At 41.7% G+C, this 15071-nt stretch overlaps 1 protein-coding gene across 4 annotated transcripts in view; it reads left to right on the top strand.

Annotated features, from left to right (window-relative positions):
- The window catches only part of WDR7 (WD repeat domain 7), a 130682-nt gene that overhangs the window by 8015 nt on the left and 107596 nt on the right, over window positions 1-15071 (top strand). For 2 of the 4 annotated variants that reach the window (XM_074931473.1, XM_074931472.1), the window contains exons 1-8: window positions 650-749; window positions 5087-5258; window positions 6437-6543; window positions 9587-9665; window positions 10373-10547; window positions 12028-12104; window positions 14141-14260; window positions 14453-14598. In XM_074931473.1, coding sequence (XP_074787574.1) covers window positions 670-749; window positions 5087-5258; window positions 6437-6543; window positions 9587-9665; window positions 10373-10547; window positions 12028-12104; window positions 14141-14260; window positions 14453-14598 — 956 coding nt within the window. In that variant the 5' untranslated portion in view covers window positions 650-669. Of the gene's footprint in view, window positions 1-649; window positions 750-5086; window positions 5259-6436; window positions 6544-9586; window positions 9666-10372; window positions 10548-12027; window positions 12105-14140; window positions 14261-14452; window positions 14599-15071 lie in introns of those variants that run through there. The other 2 variants (XM_074931476.1, XM_074931474.1) reach the window with 1 other exon arrangement.

Raw genomic sequence — 15071 nt, 5'->3', positions numbered from 1 at the left:
GCCCTGATTGACATGGCAACTCCCACCGTAGGGAAAAGCAAACTTGAGATCCTTTGTTGTGGGGCGGAGGACAAAAAAGAGAGGTTCCACATTGTCAGGTCTTTTGCCACATCCCTGCATCTGTGTTTTTACTGTCTGAGAGAGGTGATTTGGAAGGGAAGCAAAATAACCACAAGTATGCTTTTATACATACATATATTTATATACACGCCTCCACCCCCACAGCCATGCCGTACCACCAACTCATTCTCTTACTGGGTGCTTGGGGGAAGGAAACTGGGACTCTGGCACTTGTGGAAGTGACTGAGAAAAAATTAACAATTCCAGGGGAGGCAGAGGGGCATTAAGCAGGAAGATCTCTACTCAGTTTGATGTCTTCATTTTCCAGTTCAAAGTTCCAGTTCCCTTTTCTGCAAAAATAGTTTATTCTAGCAAGAGAACACGTAACTAGAACGTGGGATTTCATCTGTAATGACTCACTGCCTGCTTTGTGACCGTTTGTCAGGGTACAGTGTTTATTTGCTACTGTAGTTTGTCATCATTGATGCAAAAAAATATTGATTGTTTACAGACAATAAGTGAGTTTTGGTTTTTGCAGGGGGTGTATTTGGCGTTCGCCAAAGGTAGAGGAGGGTTGTTCTTTGTAGACTGAATTCTTCAGCTGTTAAAATGAACTTGTGGTGCTTTCTGAAAACGAAGTTTTTAATGAAGGCGTTGCGGTACCATAATAAAAAACTAGAAGGAAAGAGGTAGTTTTTCTTTTTGCTCTCTCTCTCTCCCCAGGGTTGATATGAAATATTCGAAGAATTTGGTTTCTCTTAGATTGAAGGTTTGAACTGTGACTATCTGTGAGCCTTTAGAAAGTGTTTTGCTGTTAATGTTTTCAGTGCTCTCTCTAATGTTTTTTTTTTTGCATGGCCAATATATATTAGGTTACTGATATGTGCTAATACTTTTGTGTGTTGTAATACCCTATACATTCCCTCTGAAAATTGAGTTTATGTGTTTATAGTGCTGTTGATTTTTTTTTTTTTATAAATAGTTTGGAAAAGCATTAAACTAACCGCAAAATTTCGAGGAACAATTTTGTGCCCTGGTAGGGGAGCTTCAGTATTTATTCAGAAGTGCAGCCGTTTGCATCGCTGAAACAATCAAGTGACATGTAAATACTGTGACTTGGTCCCTGAACTGTGAGCGATAGGAAGTTAATAAGAAGAGATTTTGATGTTTCTTATCAGCATTTTTACTCCTAGATTTTTTCAGCTCTGAAGTTCTTGATGGATTGCTGTATTATCTGTTAAAATTCACTGCATAGATGACCCTGATGATCCAATACCATTTACTGTAATGAAAAAAATCCTTGGGGGAAGTGTGGCCAAAGCAGTACTTGTGAGATCCCTGCTACACCGGGCTGTCTCCTAATTGGGCTGAGGGGGTGCTCCGGGGGTTACCTGCGGGGCTGCAGTGGTGGCATCTTTGGGGATTAATCGGGGCAGGTTTGTGTTTCTAGTCCACAGTGGCAGAGCCGCTGAATGGAGCTTTTTGCAGGTAGTGAGGGAAGAACAGTTTGTAAAGAGCGTTGTACCTTGATTGATACTCAAGTGCTTTAATATATATAAAGCAAAGAAATTTCCGTCTCTCCCCACCTTTCCTAGTGTGTCCTTTATCTTACTTCGTTACAAAAGTTGGGTGGCAAAAGAGTTAAATAGGTATTTTGGTTTGGTTTGGTGATGTTTGTTGTTGTTGTTTGCGATTGTGGGTTTTTTGTATCACATCTCAACACTTCTCTTCTTCACTATATTTTCATGGTTACTTCACTCTTAAGTATTTTTAGAATCATAGCTCTTAGCAAGATCACCACATTTAAAAAAAAAAAATTAATTTCTTTTACAGTGCTGTATTGTGATCATCCAGATAGGACAATTGATCCATTGCATAACAATTAACCCTACATTTGCAGGCACCTTTTGCAACTAATTATTCCAGGGTAGCTTTTAGTATGTTGCAGTAGATTTAAATGCTTGATTGTTGGTCTTTATATTCATTAAATAACAACTCTGACTAAAATAAATGGTTGTTAATAAAGATGGTCCAATTGGATGCAAGAGAAGAGCTGGCATAAAATGGCACTTCATGGTAAGTGAAATTCCTGCGTTTGTGATACAGGTTTTATGAAAAACCATAATCTATTCTCACTTTTCAGAACTTTGAGGCTTGGTACACCCAGCTGGCCCTGTAAGCTGTGTCACAGTTTGTAATACTTAGCTATTCATTGTTCTGCTCTTGCTGTTTTCCCTTCCCCCATTTTTCCATTCACACTATCATGTTCGATTTCTCCGACTGCAGAGGTTGCTGCTACGAGGAGTATAGGCAGCATTTGTCAAAATTAATAACAAACTACTTTTCTGTAGCAATTGCATTGTAATTTATATATAGATGAGAGATGACTTTATGTTGAACTCCATGTAGTATAGTAAAACCCAGTGTTTTGAAGCAGAAGGTATTTTTGATGCAGAAAACGCTGGTTGAAGTGTGGGAGTCCCCGTCCCCCCGGGAATGGCCGGGGTCAGGTGAGATCAAAAGGTCAAGTTTGTGGTTGGTGCAGGCAAGATCTCTGTTGTTGCCTCCATTGCTGCCGAGTCTGAATTTGTCTCAAAGGGGAGACACTAAACCTTGCGTGCTAGTTTTCAGTGGAACTGGAGATGATTTGATTAAATTCCCCTAACTGCCATGGAAATCTGGAGCTGGTGCTTTGAAAACAGGGCAGGCAGGGTTGTTGGGCAGCAGCGGGTCAGCGTGACTCGGCCCGTTTGCTCCTTAGTTCCTTATAACCGTCAGAGTATCACAGGGACACGGAGGGGAACTGTGCTTATCGCAGTGGGGAAGTGGAGTTGCCCTGAACCTTACTTAGATTCAGGATGACCTTTGTTTTTCCTCTGTCAGAATTCAGAATTTTTTTCCTTCTTCAGAAGCGCTCTAAAATAGGTTTACATGTCTGGGAACAAATACAAATATTGCTGGACTGCTTAAGCTAGAGGAGTCTGTGTGTATCTATGGAAAGGCAGGAAAACAGGCATTTTGAAAATATTCAGTGAATTCTGCATGTGTGGTGTGTTCATAGTCCTCTAAATCAGAAATTCTGCTCTGGTTTAGCTGTGGTAACTTCAGAATATAAACCTCCGCAATAAGAAACATTTATTTATTTGGCACAACCATTTCAGCCATTCATTTATCACAAAATGCTCCTAGCAATGACCTTCCATAACTCAAACTTTTACCGGGGTGGAATGGAGTAACTCTTACAACTCTGATCCAGAATAAGAGACTGTTAAGACAACATCAGTCATTCTTGACATACTTTCTCTGCCTGATGGTTACATTTACTATATTTCAGTTGGCTTTGAGACAGTAATAGTAACTGGAATAGATCTCATGTACGTCTGGTATAAACTTGTTGTTAGTACAATCAAAATACAACTTTAGTTCTGGTATTTTTATTTATTAAATGCAGAACATAGCCCAAAAGTATACCCAAACGGATCATGAGGTCAGTTGGTTACCCGGAGAGCAAAAGAAAGTCTTGTATTTAGTTTCCTTTTCCTGTGCTGGACTTTCTGGTGTTTCTGGGTGCGGGCAGGGGGTGCAGGCAGGCAGGCAGCCCCCAGAGCTGCTGCTTGCACCCCCCCTTGCCTCCCCCAGAGAGCTGACCATACGTTAGACAGGCTCCGTACAAGCGAACACAGGTTCAAGGCTCCTACTTAATAAAAACACTGAAGTAGTTGGCAAGCCCAGAATGTTGCTAACAAAAACAGGGGTTTGTTTTGGTGTTTAAGGCTTGTGCTGATCCTCCTAACTTTTTTATTACTACAACTTCAGTTTCTGTGATGTTGTCTTTCTCTCAAGTTATGACCGAAACGTGTTTGTTGTTCTCTATTTCCCAGTCACCAAGAGCATTTTGACGTTGTGACCTATAACAATTTATCCATGTTATTTGTGTCAATATATTTATAAGATCTTCATAGCAATACTGAATATTTCTTGTTGGATAGTGGCCAGAATCTTGTTCAGGTGGCAAATCATGGTGAGCAAAAGTACTTTTATATATTAAATAAGCACATCTAGTGCTACTGTAGTTCAGCAAGCTTCTGTCTGAGTAGCTGGCTGGTCAGTTGTTGCTCTGTCAGCTGTTGCAAAATCATCAGCATCAGAATGACCGGGTTACACGAGACCATCAGCTTTTGTGCAGAATAAATAAAAATGCAGCTTTTCTTGAAGGACAGGTGATGCTGTGGGTGGTGCAGGGGTCACAGGAATAACTAACATGTCTTTTAAATCGGCTGTTTCGACTTTCAGTTAGCTGTTATTGTTCAGTTAGCCTCTTCTAGCTGCGTGTGTAAGGGTGAATGAACTATCGGAGTCAGCGTATGAATTAAGGAATGGCATTAACCTTGGAAAGGTTCTCCACCTCTAATTTCACCTAATGCAGGGTACTAGATACTCCAACATAAACAGAAATTTAAAAAGCCGTGTCAGCATGACGCTGTTCTAACAGAACAGTGTTCTTGAGAAGTGCCTGGTTGTCTGTAGAAACCTCCAGAGCCTATTTTTGACTAAAGGCTATTGCATTTGCAAATAGGGATGAACTCTACTATCGGGCATATGATAGCTGCTGCACCCTGGGACTTAAAGCACTTGTTACTTCAAATTTACTGTATAAAGAGTGATTTTAGCAAAAGTACAGGTGTGCACAAGGAAATGCCACTTAGAAAAGGGCCTTTTGCAAAATGTGGGATTAATCAAAATCATAAAGTTATAATCCTAGCACGGTTTGCTTTATTTTCCAAGCAACTGTTTCAAGAATGTGATCGAATCCATATGCCGACGCTCCCTGATGCGAGGGGAGGTGGGATTGTGTCCTGTCATTTATTGAAGAATGGCATATGCAGTGACTGTTCCCTTTGTACAAGATGTTTATGAAGTCACTTCAGACTAATTTTTGAAGTTTCCATGAGGATAAGGACATGCGAAGCGCAGGACTGGCATACCCACTGAGCCCTAATACTTCTTTTCTTGCTTAAATTGACAGGCGTGAAAGCAAAATGGCAGGAAACAGCCTGGTTCTGCCCATCGTCCTGTGGGGCCGTAAAGCCCCCACGCACTGCATATCCACCCTGCTGCTCATGGAGGACGCCTCCATGATCGTCACGGGGTGCCACGACGGGCAGATATGTCTCTGGGACCTCTCTCTGGATTTAGAGGTAAGACTAAAGTCTGTCTAAGCTTAATTTCTTTGTGTTTAAAGTGAGTATCTGGTTGCCAGTGTGACTTTATTCTTCAGTATTACAGCCAGTCTTCAGTTCTTTGTGCTTGTCCTCTCTTCCTCCCTCTCATGAGGCCTGGACTGACGCTATGTGCTTCCCGCAGTGGATATTGCAGATGAGAAAGAGAGCTTTTTCCTCTTGAACTTTGTTGCTGCTCCTGCAGCAATTTGTTTAAGTAACTATTTCCTCTTTTCAGGAGCTGCTCTAAACTAGTTGTGACTTACAAGTTTAGCTGCTTAATGTTGTTTTATGAAAATGGATTCCAGTCATCAGAGGACTGTACTTAAAGAACTTTTTAAGGTTATTTTATTCAACTATTTTTTTCCCAATGAAAAGTGTAAAAGAGAAAAGGCTAGCAGCAGAGATAAAGGTTGATGATTAATTGTTTTATGCCAGTGGCTGCCCTAGAGTTGAAAACTGCAAGTGTCTATTTCGGAATGTGATCTCACAGTTTGCCTTGGTACAGAGAGTTTTAAACTCTTGGAATGGAATAGCAGAACAATCCGTTCTTGAAGAGAAAAAAAAAAAGCAGCAGGCTTCAGGCAAAGTTGATGCTGAATGTCTAAAAATCTCAGTGTCTTTGAGTTACCCCCGTAAATTATGTTTATGTCTGGTAAATTTAAAAAGAAAAAACGGAAGAAAGCAACTAGTTCTTTCTAGAAAGGACAAATAAATAGCAGGTTTTTTTATTTTTAATCTATGTATGGGCTTTGTATAAACTTATTTATGAATACGTAAGGTTGTGAACTATACTTGATTGGGGGGGAACTATTGTTGCAGTACAACGCTTTTTCTTTTTTTTCCCATTCAAATTATGCCAAATTCAGCTTGTGATTTAAAAGTATTGAGAGCGTGCATTTGCAAAGTGCATTTTGTCACAAATTAGCATTACAGTATTAGATACTTTTTTTCGACATGCTATAGCAGCATTTTGTGCAAACTCCTTCAAGATTATATATCTGCTGCTGTGCTAATTAAATGTCTATGTGTCTGTATATATATGAACACCTCTATATTTATTTGATATATGAAACGGAAATCTGGAATGTGTATATTCTGGTTAAGTAATGGTGCCTGTGTTGGTTTTAATTCACGTTTTCTTTCCCCGATTGTAGATTAATCCCAGAGCTCTGTTGTTTGGTCACACAGCCTCAATTACTTGTTTATCAAAGGCCTCTGCTTCCAGTGAAAAGCAGTATATAGTGAGTGCCTCAGAGAGCGGGTGAGTTTCCAGAGGATTTATCGCTATGCTGATCTGTTAAACAGTGGAAATCGGGGGTAGAGAAGGGCTCAGGTTGTTACACACGTGGGTTTTTTTGACTGTGCCGTCTATAGATACCCCGCATGAGGGGACTTTCCCCTGCAAGGCACAGAGCATGGTGTGAGCGCTGGGCTCATGGCTGAGCGGACGCAGGGACGTGCTCGGGGTCCTGGGCTGCTTCCCTCCCGTCTGGGGGGCAGTTTGGAGAGCAGTGTCTGGAGTGCTGGGAGTGATTTCTGTTCGGGCTGGCGAGGAGAGGCATGATGTTGTTTCCTTCAGTCGAGGCACTGCTGTCATCTTTCTGCTTGCCTGAGTTTGTCACTTCAGTTGACAGTAGGTCCATATTTTCCTCCTTTTTCTCTGTTTCTTGAGTGAAAGCAAGCTTGAGTTGTAGCCTAGCTTGTTGGCAGGAAATACATGTTTTAAAACTTGGAAATCTGTCAAACAATTTATATTTTTGTTGCAGTGTTTGATTTTTATCCTTAAGAAAAAAATACATCAGCAAATACATTTTTATTTTTTGAGCAGTTCTATTTACTAATCAGAGCAACTGTTGAGAAGCTGGAAAGGGAAAGGATTTGTCATGCTGTTGAAATTAATGGGGATTGCAGTCAGGTTATTTAAAGAAAAAAAATGTCATATTTGATGTATCTTTTTAGTAAATTGGCCCAAAATCTAGGCTAAAATGTGAGTGTACAAAGTATATTTTATTTAAAAGTTACAGTTTGGTAAATTACAGGCCGAAGCTCTGGGGCCAACTAGTTTTGTCGTTGATAATTCCCACGTGGTGTTTTCCCCCCACCTCTTCTCCTTCCCATCCTCTGCCTCAGGCTGGTCATTAGTAACTGGCCAGGGCCATCCTCTGCTGGGAGAGCACTGTCAGCTGGCTGATAACTTGTGCTGCTGCCGTTTCACGTGTAGCTTTTGCCACCTGAATTCAGTTCCCCTCCCGCTGTGGAGAGCTTTTCCCCTGTGTCCCTGGGCACTGGTGGCCATCAGGAGCTGGGCCCTGGCCCAGCGTGGCCAAACCGGCAGGATGGGGAGGGGGCCCAGCCTAAACAGCCTGACAGAGGCGGGGAGCCCCTGCCCAGGCGCCTCAAGGGCTCTTCGAGGCCGGACAGCAACTGAACCAATTCTCCAGAGCTCTTCAGGGCCGGACAGCAAAGACATCCGGGCACCCAAAGGTGGCCCTGAGCCCGGGGCAGCCCCACGAGCTGTACCGACACTCATGTGCTGCCTGGCCGTGTGAAGGCGAGGCCTTGGGCCGTGGATTTGTTCTGATAGTTGGAAGGCAGGAGGGGTTTTTTCCCCCAAAGTATGAGCCTAGTTTTGTTTCTGGGAGTTGGAGTAACTACTGCTGTTACCAGGAGCCTGGAATAGCTTCTGAGTTTCAAAGTAGAGGCACAAGCATTTCAATTGTGAGTTGTCTTCCTCCGAGAACCTGCACTGAACACAACTGGTTGCCCCTCACCTCTGCCCGAGGGCAGCCCCTCGTAGTGCTGCTGGTTTCCAGCACCTTCCCTGAGTCTTAGCGGGGAACACTACGTACTGAGGGGAGGGTCTAGGTTTAAAATGCATTAGCTCTCTTTGTGGGGACAGTTACTTTTATTCCAGAATAACAGTATTTTGGAACAAAGTTCCAATTACACATCATAATAATCCTTCTTAAACTAGTGGAGACTTTGAACACTCTCAGACTTAATGTGGTATGTGTGTGTGTGATTTGTTTTTAAAACGCACCTTTCCACTTTATCTTGTCAAAGTTTGCTTGGGAAGTTAACATTCCCAACTCAGTTGTCTTTCATTAGGCAAAATATTTCACCTGAAAGTATTTGCCAAGGTATTCCCTCCCAGAACATCAGTCTGTTCTTGAGGGTGGCTCTTTCACTCACCTGCAGAACTTACTGTTTGAATGACAAGACTTTTCTCCTACGCAAAACAAGCTTATAAAAGGGAAAAGAAGTTTTGAGTCTGGGGTTTTTTTGTTTGTTTATTTGCTTGGTTTTTAAAAGGCTGTTTGCCAGAACGTGGACCTCCAGGCTGAGGCTGATTTGATCAGCTCTGGTGCAGGAAGAAATTTCTTAACCTCTGCCCGTGTAAATGTAGCCAGCCAGCTGTAGGTCTGTTATGTATCCAAATAAAATAAAGAAGATCTTTACCTGGAAAAGGCGGGGAACAATATGAATGCATAATCTTTTGACATGGAAGTTAAGAGTAGAATGTGTCAAAACTTAGAATTTCCTTGTACTGATTTCAGACCTAAGTCATTTTTTCTTTTGGGTTTAGAACCAAAATATGTTTTCATTGTGAAATTATATATTGGATCTAAAGGGGAAAAAGGTGAGAAAGCAGCTGACAGATTCTGTTCTGATTGAAGCTTAATATAAAAATTTAAAGGTAAATTATTTTTTAAAAAAACCCCGTAAATGGTGGGAATGGCTGCTCATTTGGATTAATTAATTCATCCAGGAAGCCTTTGTTCATAAGGCAAGTCAGAAAAGTATCTACTCGTATGACTTAGAATGACTTAGTTCAGTGCTTTCAGTTTGGTCTTGGAAGCGCTGAAGTGTCCCAGGAGAGGTTCCCACCCCCTCACCTGGCCCCGAGAACCCACCATGGTCACTGCCCTCTGACACCGCTGCCTCCCGAACCCTCACGGTGTGGGGAGGGCAGGCTCATCTTTGCGTGGCTTAGGGGGTGCAGCAGCAGTGTGTAATGGCTTGAAACATTTGTGAGAGAAATGAGGAATTCTCACTTAGGTACTTGTGTTTGTTTAATATTGACTGTTTGTATGAGCCTGGACGTTTCCCCTTATCTTTGTAAGAAAGAAGAGGTTGTGTAGGTTGAGATGGACTGGAAATTCAAGTTGATTTTTGACTTTCATTTATCTAAATACAGTCCATAAAGTCACTAACAAATGGTTCAGGTGGTTAAGTTTCTCCCACTGTGAATGGTTTTTGAAAGATGTTTTCTATATAGTTTTAATCTGCCTTTTCTGTTTCAGGGAGATGTGTCTGTGGGATGTGAATGATGGGAGGTGCATAGAGTTTACTAAACTCGCCTGCACACACACTGGCATACAGGTTAGTACTTTGTGTTTCAGAGCTCCTATTCTATATTGCAAAGCATGGATAGCTGCAGATTAGTTATCAAAATAAGGCTGTTTGCTACTTAAGCTTAATAATTACATTCTGTGCCTACTGCAGTATCTCATAAATGCTGTATCATCAAATGCCTTGGAGCTGGAAATCTGTGCTGGGCTTCCCATTTGAAAAAACTTATCATAATTAATGAGAGAGGCTGGAAAGGAAGGAGGGAAAGGAGATTTTTGGAGGAGTACTGCCAGGGGAGGCGGGAGTGTGAGGATGACCTCAGCAGGGAAGGCTGAGGCAGGCTTCTGGCAGCTGGGTGTGCAGGGTGAGGACTGCCTTGGGAACGAAATGGGGAGAAGGGCCCCTGCAGAAAGCTCCCCTCGCCAGTGCAGGGGGGAAATTTTTAAACATAGAGGCATTAGAATATAGGGGAATAATTAGAATGTAGGGAATATAGGGGAATAATTAGAATGTAGGGAATATAGGGGAATAATTAGAATGTAGGGAATATAGGGGAATAATTAGAATGTAGGGGAGAACTTGCAGAGTCAGGCTGATGGGTGAGCTCAATGATCCCAAGGGTCTTTTCCAGCCTGAATGATTCTATATGTTTATGAATTTAGGGGTTTGATTTCAAATGAAGTAGTCAGCGTCTCACATGGAGTATAATTTCTGTGCTTTTGTCAATGTCCATTTAGTTCTATCAGTTTATGGTTGGGACTCAGCGTGAAGGGAGACTATTATGCCATGGACATTATCCAGAAATCCTTGTGGTGGATGCCACCAGCCTTGAAGTTCTTTATTCTTTATTATCAAAGATATCTCCTGACTGGATCAGCTCCATGACTATCATCCGATCCAACAGAACACAAGGTAATTATTTTTGTTGTTTTTATTATGGCTTTGCCTGCCTGTAAGAGAAACACTGTTTTCAACTTTTTCAAGAGCCGGGCGAGGAACTTGAATGTCACTTCTTGTGGTCTTGGGCAACACCCAGCAAGCTTTAACCTTTCCATAAAGCAAAGTATACACGGTTGTCTCTAGTCCCTGAAAAAGAGGCTAGATGAAGCTCTACACAGTATTGTCTCTGTTGCTGTTCCATCAAATGCAAGCCTTGGCTCTGGCTAAAATGTACTTTTGCATGAACAGAACCCCAAATCTCCCCAAATCCTGCTCTGTGTGTGTGTGCTCGGCAGGATCCGGGCTCACCTGGTAAATAGATTCAGTTCTGTCATCTTCAGCATGTGCCTGTGCTGAAACCTGAAGGACGAGGAACCTTCCTCCAGGAAGAGTGATTTTTCTGTTTCGAAGAAAAGCGTGTTCCCCACGGGCGATAACGTGTTTTGTCCTGAGAGTTGAGAAGGAGTTCTGGAGAGCGCTGGGGCAGCACGAGCCTGCAGACTGGCACGAGGCTGAAGGAAGGGCTGCCAGCTCTCTAAAGGCCAGGGCTGTCACCTGCCACTAACGTGGCGTGTAGTATACACCAGGATCATTTGTCAAGCTTTTAAGTTGTCATTTTTGACAAGATATATATGTACTATGAGTATTTCTTGTGATTAGTAGCTTTATAAAAGGCGCTGTCATAACGTTTTCAAAGCTCCTGTTGTAGGAGGGGTGTTTGAGGAACGTGCTGATTAAAGGACACAATAGGATTAAAAAACCCGAAGGCTGTGGAGGGAGGAGCTTCTGGAAGCGATGACAGTTTAGCAGAGAGGTCTGTGAGCAGGCTCGTGTTGGGTGCTGCGTTGGCTGACAGGGTTTGGAGCGATTCCTGCCCACACATCTCTTGCTCTGGTAGTTTGTGTTAATTTGCTGCGCTCAGGTGCTGTGCCCACAACATCTGAGTTACTGGAATAACTGGAAGTGAACTCCGGTATTGTTTCCTGATACTGCCTTTAATTTTATTTTTTTGTTTTGTAATTGTTTTTATATTGTGATCAAGAAGTTACCCCTTGGATTTTGGTCTTGCACCATACTTGTCTGGTAGGAACAGGAATGTCTATAAAGTTTGAGGAGCACCAGAGATGCTTTGGTTTTTGTGAAGGTAGTAACTCCACTGGAGTAACTTTGCAGTGTCCAACAGCACTACTCAGAACAGTGTCACATCCCTCCCCACATTTGATTTGAGCCCTGAGTATTAACTCAGCCATGTAAACCCAAACCCGTGGAATCTGTGTGTCTGAATTGTCACTTTGCAAATAAACCTTTGATTTTGAAGCAAGCGCTTCAGGAATGTTTTGTAAACTTTGAATGTTGAGGTGCTTTCAGTATATTTTTGTACTCAGAAATGCACGAGGGTGCAACAAGATGAAGACATCCTGGTACTTACAGCCTGATGTTTGTGTTTCCCCAGAGGACACTGTTGTCGCAGTTTCGGTGACTGGCATCCTCAAAGTGTGGATAATAACCTCTGAAGTTAGTCGGATGCAGGTAAACAAAGGCTTCTGCATTAATGAGATTTCCTGTTGTGATGAAGGGAGAACTTCTATCAATGCTGGTCCCTGTTCTTCCAGCTACCTGATGATATTACGGCTTTTTCTTCTTTGCCATTTGAAAATCAACTTCCTTAATTTTACTTTACTAATTCTTCAAGTTACCAACACAACTTCTAATCTTTCTTATGTCTGACCCAGAATTTATTTTCAAAATTAAGAGTAGGATAGCCTCCAAGTTCTGCAATTTTTTTTTTATACCATGTAGTGATTTGTGTTAATATACAAATATTCTGTTAATAAACAATTATTTTCTTCTAATTTTTCCCTCTTTAAAAGTCCTGTTCTCTCATTGTAAGTCATCTTGTGCTCCATTCCACGGGAGTCTGGAGTTCCAAAGGGAATTCAGTAACAAAGGTTGTTAATGTTTAACTTCCCAACTGGTACGGGTGCTGTACTGCATCTGTAACTTTACTCTGTGCAGGCAAAGCTGTTATATGTAACAGCTTGTAGTGTAAGTACTCAGTAGTTGAAGGAGGTGATGCTATAAATATGTGTTTACTCTGTATAGTACAGATAAAAGAAAGAAGTCACAGGGTTAAAGCTTGCCCTGCACTCATCGGAAGTTTGTGTCTTTTAATATGGTGGTGACGTTATAGAAATGACTTTATCACAGTATTTCATTTTTTTTTTAAGTTCTCCAGCTGCTTTTCTTAAGCTCTTAAAATAGCTGTACTTAATTTAAAATTTTTTTTCATTATAATAGTAATACGATAGAGTAAAATTATTGTTTATTTCCAGAATATTCTAATGCAAAAGTAACACAGCTTGCATTAGCTTGGAGGACCAATATAATGGAATTCCTTGCTTTTGACCCCGTCAGGGGACAGTGGTATCTGTGGCTTTTTGTTTTCGTGGTTTCAGACCTGGTGAGGTTTTTCTGGAAAGCCTTGTCATGCAGAGGGCAGTGTTTTGGCTAACATCACATTTAACAGTTACACTGAAAGGAAAGGCGGCTGCGAGCAGTGACGAGTGTTGGCTGTTATGAAAATAAGAAGCACAAAGACATAACCAAACAGGAACTCATCACAGCCTCGTCCGTTTGGGACGGGGGAACCGTGGGAGGGGGAAATGTGAGCTGACCCCGCTTGCTCTCAGCAGCCTGCCTGGATGCCAGGTAGCTTGTCAGCGGTGAGGATACTAAATGGGCCCTGCTGATCTGTCCAGCTGGGGAATTTGTTAGACTGAAGTGACAAAGAGGATACCACATGCTCTTGCAGATCTTCTTAAGAGGAATAATAGAATAAGAACTGCTACAAGTGTTTTGGTTTTTCCTTAGAAGTTGGCCATCTGGCGTCTTAAAAACCAGCATAGTCATTCTTCCATCACATGTCTTGTTCCTAAGTTCAATTTGAGCAAGAAAAAATATCAGCTGGGTGTTTTCTTGTTATCTGATTTCCAGCTGGGCGTTGCTCTCCGTAGAGATGCTCTGTTTCAGATGCTGGTTGCTGTCACACCGAGTGCTTAAATGCTTTCTGTGTAGGACAGAATGCTTACTCCCCATCCTGAAGATGAGGAAATAATATTTCAGGGAATCTGAATCTCTCTGTCTTGCCACAGAGATCTGTAGCAGAGTAAGGAGCTGTGATCTAGGACATCTGAGTCCCCACTCCTGCCTTCACTGCCTGGCTGCCCAGAGTTTCTCTGCTCTCTCAGTGAGGTTGTTTTTTATGGGAGTGAAGAGCCATGTGGAACCAGTGGAAGTGGCTGCCCTTGCAGACGAGTCTGCAGACTTTATCACAGGGAAGTCGGGATACCGTATACCTACAGGAGTATCAAAATAAAATGTGTTATTTAAAAAGTTAAAATTTACAGAAACATTGGCAAGCTCATGACTCGAGCGAATTTAAAACCATCAAGAAATGCCTTTTTTGAAGATGTTTAATATTACAGAACTAATATGGCTCTATTTAGTTTCAGATTGATAATTTTAACTAAAATGCACTTAATTTAATGTTGGTTTTGTTTTTTTAGGATACAACACCAGTATTTGAAGAGGAGTCAAAACCTATTTATTGTCAGAACTGTCAAAGCATTTCCTTCTGTGGGTTTACCCAGCGGTCCTTGCTGGTAGTGTGCTCCAGATACTGGAGGGTAAGGCAAGCGAGCTGAGCACCACTGCCTGCTTTTCACTCGAGAAGCTCATTTAATTAAACTGCCAGTAAGAAATTCAGATCAAGATACTCTAAGTCCTTTTAATGTGTCTGTACTGAAAGTGGAATTAGCTGCTGTCTGGGCGTTTTAATCTGTCGTGGGTTAACAACAGACTTTTCTGTTTCTTTTCAGGTTTTTGATGCTGGAGATTATTCCCTCTTATGTTCAGTCCCTGGTGAAAACAATCAGACCTGGACGGGCGGGGACTTTGTGTCAGCTGATAAAGTGATTGTATGGACGGAAGATGGACAAAGTTTCATATATAAATTACCAGCCAGGTGGTCAACAATGAAATACTCTGTTTCTTGATAATTTTTTTTGAGATAAAAACATGAGAAACTTTGAAACAACATTGAATATTTTTGGCTTTTATTTTGTTACAAAATCATAGGGGTGCTGCAGAAAGTAGTATTGCGTGAGCATATTTTAAAGTGTGTTCCCTAAACGTATCATGTTGAAGTGATGCTTAATAATTCAGATTGCCTCAGCCAGGATTGCTTCACTATTTTCTGATATTACACTGACTCCTTTTGGCTTCCAAATGGAGCTGTGTGATGGGAAGAGGTGCATGTTGCTGTTGAACAAGTGCCATAAATTAAAATAAAATATAATTTTTTTCCTAACAAGGTCCAAATAAGGAAGAAATAAGATTTTGGAGTAGAATGTAAACGATGATTGTGTTACTGTAACAGAATGCTCTTTCAGCACACTAAGGGAAGGCACCAGCAGCTGAGTTTGTGCACTAGGTATC

Source organism: Athene noctua, chromosome Z, assembly GCF_965140245.1.
Source record: "Athene noctua chromosome Z, bAthNoc1.hap1.1, whole genome shotgun sequence".
In the NCBI taxonomy this organism is placed as follows: domain Eukaryota; kingdom Metazoa; phylum Chordata; class Aves; order Strigiformes; family Strigidae; genus Athene; species Athene noctua.
The sequence above is the reverse complement of the archived record's forward strand: the minus strand, read 5'-3'. Positions and strand labels throughout refer to the sequence as shown.